This window comes from Podarcis erhardii, assembly GCF_964252035.2.
Source record: "Podarcis erhardii genome assembly, chromosome: Z".
NCBI classification, from domain to species: Eukaryota; Metazoa; Chordata; class Lepidosauria; order Squamata; family Lacertidae; genus Podarcis; species Podarcis erhardii.
In genome coordinates this window covers 29,159,741-29,172,779 of record NC_138504.1, presented here as the reverse complement: position 1 = coordinate 29,172,779, position 13,039 = coordinate 29,159,741, and the positions used below count along the sequence as shown (strand labels likewise).

General features: G+C 39.3%; 1 protein-coding gene across 1 annotated transcript in view; it reads left to right on the top strand.

Annotated features, from left to right (window-relative positions):
- ABCB7 (ATP binding cassette subfamily B member 7) overlaps positions 1 to 13,039 on the top strand; it is a 68,867-nt gene that overhangs the window by 14,927 nt on the left and 40,901 nt on the right. Inside the window, exon 3 of the mRNA XM_081847019.1 lies at positions 12,542 to 12,628. Within this exon, the coding sequence (XP_081703145.1) occupies positions 12,542 to 12,628 (87 nt within the window). The remainder of the gene's footprint in view (positions 1 to 12,541; positions 12,629 to 13,039) is intronic.

The following is a 13,039-nucleotide window of genomic DNA, read 5'->3' as shown; positions in this document are numbered from 1 at the left end:
CGATCGCATGGTCGGCGGTTCGAATCCCCGTGGCGGGGTGAGCTCCTGTCCTTCGGTCCCAGCTCCTGCCCACCTAGCAGTTCGAAAGCACCCTTAAGTGCAAGTAGATAAATAGGTATTGCTTTATAGTGGAAAGGTAAATGGCGTTTCCGTGTGCTGCGCTGGTGTCGGCTTGCCAGAGCAGCTTCGTCACGCTGGCCACGTGACCCGGAAGTGTCTCCGGACAGCGCTGGCCCCCGGCCTCTTAAGTGAGATGGGCGCACAACCCTAGAGTCAGACACGACTGGCCCGTACGGGCAGGGGTACCTTTACCTTTACCTTTATTGTACATGATCCCAATATATTATACAGTCAGTAATACAATTATGCATATCTATGGTGCTACCCTATCTGGAATACAGTGTATAGTTCTTTTCATCTCACCTCAAAAAGGATACCATAGAGATGGAAAAGGCTCAATAAAGGGCAACAAACATGATCAAGGAAATTGAACAACACCCTATGAGGAAGGGTTGCAGCATTTGGGTCTTTATGGTTTAGAGAAAAAACAGATTAGAAGTGACATGACAGAAGTTTATAAAATTATGCATGTCACAGAGAAACTGGATAAAGGAAAGCTTTTCTTTCTTTCTTTCTTTTTTAATAGAATATTTATTAAAATTTTCAAGAAATAGTACAATATAAAATAGAAAAGAAAAAATAACAAAAATACAAAAATACAAAAACAAATAAAAGAAAAACACATAAAGTTTCCATTACTTATTTTCTCTTAACTTATTTTCCAGACCTCCTCATACCTCCCTTTCTTGTATTCCATTTCAAATTGTTAATTCCGCAAATTCTCCCCATTAGTTTTTACTTATTTCTAAACCTTATTTTTCATATCTCTTAAGCATTACAGCTGGAAACCACTTAATTTCTGTCCAACATCATTCTAACATTCATTAATTTTGCAATATTTCTGTAAATAGTCTTTAAATTTCTTCCAATCTTCTTCCGCCGACTCTTTTCCCTGGTCTCGGATTCTGCCGGTCATTTCTGCCAGTCCCATATCATCATTTCTGCCAATCCATCATCTTCATCTGCCATTCTTCCAGAGTGGGTAAATCTTGTGTCTTCCAATATTTTGCGATAAGTATTCTTGCTGCTGTTGTTGCGTACATAAAAAAAGTTCTGTCCTTCTTTGGCACCAATTGGCCAACCATGCCCAGGAGAAAGGCCTCTGGTTTCTTCAGGAAGGTATATTTAAATACCTTTTTCATTTCATTATAGATCATTTCCCAGAAAGCCTTAATCCTTGGGCACGTCCAAGGTGAAAGAATGTACCTTCAGTCTCTTTACATTTCCAACATTTGTTATCGGGCAAATGATAAATTTTTGCAAGCTTGACTGGGGTCATGTACCACCTGTAAATCATTTTCATTAAGTTTTCTCTTAAGGCATTACATGCCGTAAATTTCATACCGGTGGTCCATAACTGTTCCCAGTCAGCAAACATAATATTATGTCCAACATCCTGTGCCCATTTAATCATAACAGACTTCACCGTTTCATCCTGAGTGTTCCATTTCAGCATCAAGTTATACATCTTTGACAAAATCTTAGTTTTAGGTTCTAACAATTCTGTTTCTAATTTCGATTTTTCCACCTGGAATCCAATTTTCTTGTCCAATTTGTATGCCTCCATTATCTGATAGTAATGAAGCCAATCTCGCACTTTATTTTTTAGTTTCTCAAAACTCTGCAATTTCAATTTGTCTCCCTCTTGTTCCAAAATTTCCCCATATTTTGGCCATTTGGACTCCATATTGAGTCTTTTAAAAGCTTTCGCTTCCATTGGTGACAACCACCTTGGGGTTTTATTTTCCAATAAGTCTTTATATCTTATCCAAACATTGAACAATGCTTTCCTGACAATATGGTTTTTAAACCCTTTGTGTACTTTAACCTTGTCGTACCCCAAATATGCATGCCATCCAAAAGCATTATTAAATCCTTCTAAGTCCAAAATGTCTATGTTCTCAAGAAGCAGCCAGTCTTTCAACCAGCAAAATGCTGCTGATTCATAGTAAAGTTTAAAGTCCGGCAGGGCAAATCCCCCCCTTTCCTTTGCATCAATTAATATCTTAAATTTTATTCTGGGCTTCTTGCCCTGCCAGACAAATCTAGAAATATCTTTCTGCCACTTCTTGAAACAGTCCATCTTGTCCACAATTTGCTATGTTTGAAACAACAACATTCTAGGCAATACATTCATTTTTATAACTGCAATTCGACCCAACAAGGAAAGCTTCAAGTTTGACCAAATTTCTAAATCTTTTTTCACTTCCGTCCAACATTTTTCATAATTATCTTTAAATAAGTTCACATTTTTTGCTGTCATATTAATCCCCAAATATTTCACTTTCTTAACCACAGTCAAACCTGTCTCATTCTGAAACCTTTCTTTTTCAATTGATGTTAAATTTTTCTCTAAAACCTTAGTTTTTAACTTGTTCAATTTAAATCCTGCCACTTGACCAAATTCTTGAATTAAGTCTAAAACCCTTTTAGTACTAGATTCTGGCTCCTGTAATATCAAAACTAAATCATCTGCAAATGCTCTCAGTTTGTACTGTTTAGCTCTGACCTGTATACCTTTAACCAACTGGTCCCTTCTAATCATGTTCAGCAGGACCTCCAGAACCGATATAAAAAGCAATGGGGAGATTCGGCACCCCTGTCGTGTCCCTTTTTCTATCTTAAATTCTTCCGTAACCACATTATTTACAATTAATTTAGCTTTCTGTTCAGAATATATTGCACCTATACCATTTTCAAAACCTTGCCCTACCCCCATCCCCTGTAGGTTCTTTTTCATAAAACTCCAAGAGATGTTGTCAAAAGCTTTCTCCGCATCCACAAATATCAAAACTGCTTTAGTGTTTATATTCACTTCTAATTTTTCCAAAATATCAATTATATTCCTCAAATTGTCAGATGTCTTTCCGGGAGAAAGCCCGCTTGGTCTTTATGGATCTCTTCCATCAATACTTTTTTCAATCTTTTGGCCAAAATGTCAGCAAAAATTTTGTAATCCACATTTAATAACGATATGGGGCGGTAGTTCTTAAGTTGAGTCTTTTCAGTCTCTGTTTTTGGTATAAGTGTAATGTATGCCTCTTTCCACGACTCTGGCGCCCTTTTCCCTTCTAAAATTTCATTGCAGACTTCCTTCAGAGGTTGTAATAAGCACTCCTTCAAAGATTTGTAGTACCTGGAAGTCAGCCCATCCGGTCCTGGAGACTTGCCCAATTGCATATTTTGAATGGCACCTTCTACTTCCTGTTCTGATATTTTATAATTCAACATCAGTTTACTTTCTTGAGAGATTTTTTGTAATCCATTTGTCTTTAAAAATCGTTCTATGTCCATCTCTTTCTGTGGCCCTTGTGAATATAATTGTTTAAAGTACTTCTCATGAGTTTGGTCGAGTGGCGGGATTTAAACTTAACAAGCAAAAAACTAAGGTTTTGGAAAAAAATTTGACTCCTTTAGAGTCAGAAAGGTTTCAGAAAGAGACAGAATTAAATGTGGTCAAAAAAGTAAGATACCTAGGGGTAAACATAACAGCGAAGAACAGGAATTTATTTAAAGACAATTATGAAAAATGTTGGTCTGAAATTAAAAGGGATCTAGATGTATGGTCGAGATTGAAACTTTCCTTGTCAGGACGTATTGCTGTTATCAAGATGAATGTATTGCCAAAAATGTTGTTTCTGTTTCAAACTTTACAGATAGTGGATAAAATGGAGTGTTTTGGGAGGTGGCAGAGAGATATTTCTAAATTTGTCTGGCAGGGCAAAAAGCCCAGAATTAAGTTTAAGATATTAACTGATGCTAAAGAAAGAGGGGGCTTTGCCCTGCCAGACTTAAAGTTGTATTATGAATCAGCAGCTTTCTGCTGGTTGAAAGATTGGCTACTTCTTGAAAACACTGATGTTTTAGATTTGGAAGGATTTAATAATGCTTTTGGTTGGCATGCATATCTGTGGTATGACAAGGTTAAAATACATAAGGTTTTCAAGAACCATGTTGTCAGAAAAGCAGTGTTCAATGTCTGGTCAAAATATAAAGACTTATTGGAAAATAAGACCCCAAGTTGGCTATCACCAATGGAGGCTAAGGCCCCGAAAAGACTCAATATGGAGGCCAAATGGCCGAAATATTGGGAAATAATAGAAAAAGATGGAGACAACTGGAGGTTGCAGAGTTTGGAGAAACTAAAGGGGAAAGTGCGAGATTGGTTACATTATGCTCAGATCAAAGAAGCTTTTAAGTCAGATAAAAAGTTAGGATTCCAGGTGGAAAAATCAAAGTTAGAAACAGAACTGTTAGAACCCAGCTCTAAGATACTTTCAAGAATGTATAACTTGCTGCTAAAATGGAATACACAGGATGAAACGGTCAAATCAGCTATGATAAAATGGGCACAGGACATAGGGTACAACATAATGTTTGCTGACTGGGAAAAGTTATGGACCACAGGTTTGAGATTTACGGCATGTAATGCCTTGAAAGAAAACATTATGAAAATGATATATAGGTGGTACATGACTCCAGTCAAGCTTGCAAAGATATACCATTTCTCTGACAATAAATGTTGGAAGTGTAAAGAAGCTGAAGGAACATTCTTTCACCTCTGGTGGACTTGGCCTAGAGTGAAGGCTTTCTGGGAAATGATATACAATGAGCTGAAAAAGGTATTTAAGTATACCTTCCCTAAGAAACCAGAGGCCTTTCTTTTAGGCATTGTCGGCCAGAGTGTGCAAAAGAAGGATCGAACTTTTTTTATGTATGCTACAACAGCAGCAAGGATACTCATTGCCAAATGCTGGAAAACTCAAGATTTGCCCACACTGGAAGAATGGCAGATGCAACTGATGGACTATATGTTACTGGCGGAGATGACTGGCAGAATCCGAGACCTGGGAGAAGACTTGGTGGAGGAGGATTGGAAGAAATTCAAGGACTATCTACAAAAATATTGTAAATTGTATGAATGTTAAAGAAAGATGTAAGATTAGTAATAGTTCGGCTCCAACAAATTAGTTATAAGGAATACAAATCTAAATGCAATTGAAAGAAAAGACAAATTTTGGACAAATTGTATGTTATAATTAAGTCTCCAAAAGAGTGATTTAAATTCTAAAATTTGAGATTTAATATTGGAAAATTACATCATATGAATTGAAATAGGTTAATAATTTGCTAGCAAAATCTATGAGTTTAGAATGCAGGAACAAGAAATGTGAGGAAGTCCAAAGATGAGAATGAAATGTGGATATTGGAAAATACTATGTTATTATGTATGTTTTTTATTGTTTAAACAAAAACTTAATAAATATCATTTTAAAAAATATATATAATTGTTTAAAGTACTTCTGGAAACAGTTTCTAATCTCAATTGGGTTATGTATGTTTTTTCCTTCCACTTCTAAGTTTGTAATAGTGTTTAATTTTTGTCTTTTTCTCATTTGCCAAGCCAACAGTTTCCCACATTTATTCGCTGATTCAAATGTCTTTTGTCTCATTTGTTTAATTTTCCATTCTATTTCTTGATTCATCAATTCCATATATTGAATTTGATATAATTTTATTTCTCTCAAGATCTCCTGTGACTTTGGTTTTACTCTCAGTTTCTTCTCCCCTTCTTTTATTTTCTCCAAAATTTTATCTTTCCTCTCATTTTGACTTCTCTTCTTTATTGCATTGTGTTGTATCAAAAACCCTCTCATGACGGCTTTACTTGCGTCCCAGATTACTCTTTTTTCAACCTCAGTGTTCATATTTATTTCAAAATAGTCTCTCAAAGTTTTTGGGCCTTTTTGTAAACTTCTTCATCTCTAAATAAGGTGTCATTCATCCTCCATCTGAAGGAGCCAGTTGCTATTTGTTTCATCTCCATCCTTACAGCATTATGGTCGGAGCAAGTTTTGGGGCAGATTTCCACTTTCTTTATCTTTGGTGCCATTCCTCTAGTTACCCATATTTGGTCAATTCTAGTCCATGTCATCTTGGCTTCAGAAAAGAAGGTTCCCTCTCTTCCCAAAAGGTTCCTTATTCTCCAAATGTCCACCAAATCCATATTGTCAGTCATTTCAAAAAAAGTTTTTGGTAGTCTACCATTTTTGGTGACTACCTGTCTTTGTGCCTTGTCCATGCTTGTTGATACTACTCCATTAATGTCCCCCATCAAAATCAGATTATAGTCTAGATGGTCCAATAGGGTCTCATGCAACTTCTTAAAGAATTCAGATTTCCCCTCGTTCGGTGCATAAATTCCTACTATCAAGAATTTCTCTCCTTGGAATTGAATTTCAATTGCCAAATATCTTCCTTGCTCATCTTTAAAAATTAATTTCGGTAAAAGTCTCTCCTTTGCATATATCACCACTCCTCTTTTTTTAACTTTGTCAGATGAAATAAACTCTTGTCCCAATCTCTTATTGATAAGTATTTTCCTATGTAACCTCGTTACATGTGTTTCTTGTAGACAAATCAAGTCCAATTGTTCCTTTTTTAGTATGTGAAAAACACTTTTTCTCTTCCGAGGGGAATTAAGTCCATTACAGTTCCAACTTAGAAGTTGCAGAGCCATGGTGGGGTTACTTCACTTTACCTCCAACTGCTCTGAGTAGCTGTTCTTGTTCTGTCGGTGGTGTCTCTTTCCCTGGACGAAGGAGTCCAAATGATAAGTTTGCTATATCTAGTATTCCTTTTTCCAGTGTTCTTGGGTCTTCTCCAGATTCCGCTTCTTTCTGTAGATCTTCTCCGTGATCTTTCAGAAACTTGTCTTTATCATTCACTGTTCTTATTCTTATTTTCCTTTCTTTATATTTAAAAGATAGGCCTTGGGGAAATTCCCACCTGAAGAGTATTCTATTTCTCCTCAGTAGGGCCGCTAGATCTCTGTAGATGGTCCTTATGTCCAAAATATATTTTGGAATGTCCTTAAAGATCTCCACAAATGAATCTTCAATTTCCAAGGTTCTTTGGTAGTGCAAATTCAAAATTTTGTCTCTTTCTTCTTTTGTTCGAAAAGAAATCAAACAGTCTCTTACCTTGTTCTTTCTTTGTCGTTTTCCAATTCTAAATGCACTCACTGTCTTAAATTCTTCCTTCCCCAAGTCCTGTTGCCAAAAGTCTGTAAATTCTTTTGTAAGAAAGTCCACCAGGTTATCCTTCTCACTTTCCGGTACCGCTCTAATTCTCAGATTCCTCTCCTTCCCTTGTAGTTCAATCATAGACAGTGTCAGGTCGTGGTCCTCTAGTTTCTTGTATGCTGGTAGTATCTTTTCTTGAGCGGTAACTGCAGTTTCCTTTGCTTCCTCAGCAACTTTTCAGGTCGTGGCAGATCCCTCTATTAATTTTTCAATAGACTGTGTGTTAGAATTCACCTTCTTTCCCAAGTCGTTGATACTTGTAGTGTTCAAATCAATTCTTGCTGAAGCATCAGCTACCTGTTTATTTGTCTCAGCCACTTGTTTATTTGTCTCTGCTACTTGTTTTGCTAAATTTTCCAAAGATTCATTAATTCTACTAAGTGCCTGAGCCAATACGTCTTCAGATGACATAACTTTTGTTTTAGTTTGCAAAGCAGTAGCTCCTAATGTACCTGATGCTCCAGATGTTGAGGCCCTTCGCTGATGTGTAGTGTCAGCCCGATATTGTCTGCCAGACCTAGTAGTTTTTTCCTGTGCCAGCTCTAACTTTCCTTTATCATTTGCCATAACACTCTCATGAAAGTCCAAGGTCAATCCCACGCCTGAGAGGTTTGTTTTGGAAGGGAATTTTCCAGTGGCTTAAATGTTGTTGCAACAATATCAATGTTCCTCTAGGGGGACAGCTTCAGTTCGCAACTCTTTAGAAACAAATATGGTCCTTATAAGTCCCTCCAGTCCCTTAAAAGCCACAGTTTCAATATCCTTAAAGGTTACTTTGAAATCAGGAAAAAGTTACTTTAAAAACCGGAGAAGTCCAGAAACACTGTATCTCTCTCGCAGAGCTGGTTCAAAAGCCATTAACTTTTAACTCTAGTTTGAGACAGGCTTCCCACTGATCGGCTTATTCCTGTCTAAAGGCAGTCCATTCCCAGGTTTTGAGGCAGCGGATATAACTTTCTTTACCCCTTTTTTCATGCAGGTAGAAAGTGTTCAAATCTTTTCCCCTCCACTCCTGCAATCTGGAGGGGAAACCACTTTTTTGGTGTTGGATTTTAAGTCTTTGCAAAACGTCTTTCAAGGTTTCCGCTTTACAGTCTCTTTGCTTTGATCAATCTACAAGCAGGGAAGGCAGACTTTCTGTTTATACCTTCCCGTTTCAGTGCCGAATTTAATCAATTTATTCCTCCAATTAGTTCAATTTACCGTATTTTTCGCTCTATAACACGCACCTGACCATAACACGCACATCGTTTTTAGAGGAGGAAAACAAGGGAAAAAACATTCTGAATGAAACAGTGGATGTATCATTTTTGTGCTTCATGCTGTGGCCACAGACATGTGATCTGATGGTGAATTTGGGGTGACCCAATGCAAAAATCCTGAGAATCCCTGTGGATCCATGCTTTGTAACCACGTTTTTGCACCATTGCAGCCCCAGGCAACAGTGGGTGTGTGATTTTTGGGGGGCAGGCTGTAGCCATGGACATGCTATGTGCTCTGATGGTGAATTTGGGGTGACCGAATGCAAAGATCCTGAGGATCCATGTGGATCCATGTTTTGTAACCACGTTTTTGCACCATTGCAGCCCCAGGCAACAGTGGGTGTGTGATTTTTGGGGGGCAGGCTGTAGCCATGGACATGCTATGTGCTCTGATGGTGAATTTGGGGTGACCGAATGCAAAGATCCTGAGGATCCATGTAGATCCATGCTTTTTAACCATGTTTTTGCACCATTGCAGCCCCAGGCAACAGTGGGTGCGTGATTTTCGGGGGGGCAGGCAGTAGCCGTGGACATGCTATGTGATCTGATGGTGAATTTGGGGTGACCCAATGCAAAGATCCTGAGGATCCATGTGGATCCATGCTTTTTACCCACATTTTAAGTGGGGAGGGAAGGAAAAACACAGAATGGACAAGGAGCACGAGAGGGGTGTGCAGAGAAGCAGCTGGCTAAGAATGCAGGAGAGGGGTATAACGGGAGGGAGGAAAGGAAGGCAAAAGTTTTCCCTCACCTACCCACCCAAGCATGTTTTCAGCAGCACGGAGCACAGAGACGACACTCTGCTTTCCCCTCTGCTTGCCTGGAGGGGAGGGGCTTTCCCTGCTCTTTGTTCCGTTTGAGCAAACACAGCAAGGAAACAGAGGTGGGTGGGCAGTAAGACCCTGAGGCAGAATGCAGGAAAGCAGCCGCTTCCTCTTTTCAGGTTTCCCTTCTCCGAGACGCGCGATTTGATTTTTGCCTGATTTTTTTTGCCTCCCCTCGCGCCATTTGGCTCCAGGGACCACACATTCGCTCAATAACACGCACAGACATTTCCCCTTCCTTTTTAGGAGAAAAAATCTGTGTGTTATAGGAGGAAAAATACGGTAAACCTACTCACGGGTAGCTGCTTTAAAGTCCACTTATTCAGGAAAAAGTCAGCGCTCTCCAACAACAGCTGTGCGGCTTTACTCCACGGAAGAAGCAGTCGACTCTCAGCACCGCGCCGCTCACCTCGTCGCATTCCGAAGCCTTTAAAAAGGCTCTTTCGCAGTTCGGGGGGGCGCAAATGGTGCCCGCTGAGTCCCCACGCTCACAGGCTTCACCCGCCTGTGATTCTTGAGGGTCCCCGCTTTGCCGCAGCGGCAGGACCCAATCCCGTGGAGCTAATCCCTCCGGAGCTCAGAGGGAATCCGCCATTAGTCGTTGGCGCTAACCCGGAAGTCTCCCTCTTTCATGACACTAGCATTCGTGGACATCCAATGAAGCTGAATGTTGGAAGATTCATAACAGATAAAAGGAAGTACTTCATACAGCACATAGTTAAAACTATGGAACACAAACCAACAGGAGGCAGTTATGGCCACCAACTGGATAGCTTTAAAAAATAATTAGACAAATTCATGGAGGACAAGGCTATCAGTGGCTACTAGCCACAACAACTATGTTCTACCTCCACTGTCAGAGGCAGTATGCCTCTGAATACCAGTTGCTGGGTATCACAGGTGGGCAGAGGACTGTTGCCCAAATAGCACCACCATGATTGGATGATGCCTGCTTTGCAGGGTGTTGAACTAGATGAATCTTTTGGGTCATTTCCAACTCTGCAATTCTATGATTCTACCCCAAGCTGAGAGTACATATTATACCTAAGCTTTAGAGAGTCTAGCAGTTCCCAAACTACCCTGAACTTTACTTAAATCCAAAAGGCTTTCTTTCCAAAATCTATCAATTGATACTAACCATGCCCACCACTAGTGTTCCTTTTTATGTGTTTGCCCAGGACACTGACCCAGGAAACAGATAAGTGGAACAGAATTTGAAATTCCCCATGCAAGATGACAAGCACCATCAAATTGCTTAGGCTCTATACACAAAACAATGAAAAATTCTGAGAATTTCTACATGATCCTGGCATTTTCATACTGCTGCTAAACACCATGAGGCACCATCAGGGCTGTGCCATTGAGACTGTCCTCTCCCCAATCAGGGGGACACACCATTCTGCCCTGTGAGAAGGAAAGAGGCAGGCTGGGAGAGGGAGTTGTTTGTGTGTGTTTGGGCTTGCTTCAGAGTGAGTGGGAAAGTTGTAAATTGTAGAATTGCAAAGCACCTAGAGTGCCTTGGCAAAAAGACAGTATATAAATTCAATAAATAATAAAGCCTTCTAATAATATTACTACTACTATCAAGTGTTTACAGTACCTACATGGAACAAATACCCTGGAACACAGATTTGCAGCCCAAATTGGACCATAGAACATGGATTTTAGAATTTGAGGTGTATTTCCCACCCCACCCCCAATCCCAAGAATTACAGTTGGGAGTGGTTTTAAAGAAGTACAAATAGTGAAATGCATATTTAAAGCTTTCAAAAAGCATTAACTCAGCCTAGGTTTGATATATCCACATATTATGTGGCCTGGGATTTCTGACTGAATATTTATTCAAGACACGTTGCTATATTTTCCTTTATAGTGTTTCTTTCACTATAACCACCTAGGTCCCTTCTTCAAAGCAGAATCAATGATGTTTTCTGCAATGAAATGCTGTGAATTATTGTTTTCTAGAGCACTTGTAAGCATTTCTTAAGGTCTGTATAAGTGCTTTACATGGTTGTTACGATGCTTGCCAAATTGCTCTTGCTGTTCTGGCATAATAGAGATGTTAAGCATTTTGTTTAAAGCCTAGTTGCACCTTGAAAAAGGAGATTCTAAATGTAGCATTTCTCTCTTTACTTGAAAATGGAAGACCTGGAGTAAAAAACTCTGTGATACTAGTTCATCAAGCTTCAGTTATGATACATTTTTAGAGTTTGTAGCTCTGAAATTTATTTTCTTTGGAAAGCTGCAGTGGTCTTTGGTCAAAAGCAATAAAATTATAGTATTAATTTTCACCAAATGGAGTTCAGGGTATTTCTTTCAGAGGATACTTGGTTCTCTGAAGAATGCTGCTGCTGCTGCTGCTCAGAATAATTCCTGTATTATTGCATAGGGCTTTTATTATATTTATATTTAGGTGCTGTTTGGATTATTACTATTCCTTTCCTCTGTTTTTAATTATACTACTTAAGATCTGAAACATTTGTAAGCAGCCTTGAGGTTAAACACCTCATGGGTGTTCAAATAAAATACATGCGAGTAATTGCTTTATGTGTTGATGTACTACAATGGTGGGAAATCTCAGGCCAAGGGGGGCAAAATACAGCCCTCCATCCCTTTCTGTTTGATCCTTGGCACACTCTCCAGGCCACCTCCCTCCTTAGCCACACACACACATACACACACTCTACACCAACTATGCTTCATATTCCCTTCTTGATTTTTTGGGGGTGGGGGCATGACTGCAATGTGTCCTTGAACTTTGATAATGCGCTTGTATTTGATAATGTAATGCTTGTTGCTTGTCTTGATGGAGGGTAGATAGGTCATGTGTGTGAAGAAACTAGGCTACTGTACAAGGGAGAAATTTAGATTTGTTTCTCTGCTCACTTTTCCTCTGGCTCCTCCTGTCACTGGTGTATGGCCCCAGAAATTTGCCTAGAAAGAATTGTGGCCCCCACCCCAATCTGCAAATAGGTTTCATGCTTGCTGCAAAATGGAAATGTTTTCTACAAGGGAAATACTTAATGTATAAAGCAGCTATAAGCAAATATGTTTAGGGTAGTTCTAATACCCTGTTCTCCTGGGTTGTCATGTGCTTCACCAGCCAAGCCTCTTTGATGCAATAGAAGCTAAATAAAGCTCAACTTAAGTTACTAGTTGAACTCATTGAACAGTTAGTCTGCAATCTGTTTCATCATGATTTTTTAAAAAATGGTTGAAGTCATTGTTCAGTGTATTCTTCCTCACACAGAATCTTCAAGGGTGGTCTCAGACTGATAAAAGAACATGCTGGCATGGACATGCAGGTGGAGGACTCCATTCAGATCCAAAGGAAGGGGTAAATATTGCTCAGCCCATTTGTTTCTGTATAACTCCTCATTATAGCACACCTTTTAACTTTTGTTGGAGAACTGAAAACTTCTGGCAGTTTCTCAAAATGTTCCATCAAGTTTATTTGCTAAACCACTCTTACCATAAATAATTTTAAGCTTAGTCAGTAGAGCATGAAACTTTTAATCTCAGGGTTGTGGGTTTGAGGCCCACATTGGGCAAAAGATTCCTGCATTGCAGGGGGTTGGACTAGATGACCCTTGTGGTCCCTTCCAAATCTACAGTTCCATAATTCTATGATGAGGTGCTTCAGACCCTTTCCCAAAAATGTGACGGTTCCACCCTCTGCTGGGTGGGTCGTGCCATTTTGACTATGTAAACATCAACATTCCTCATGGGAAAGTGAGAAATAGAGAGA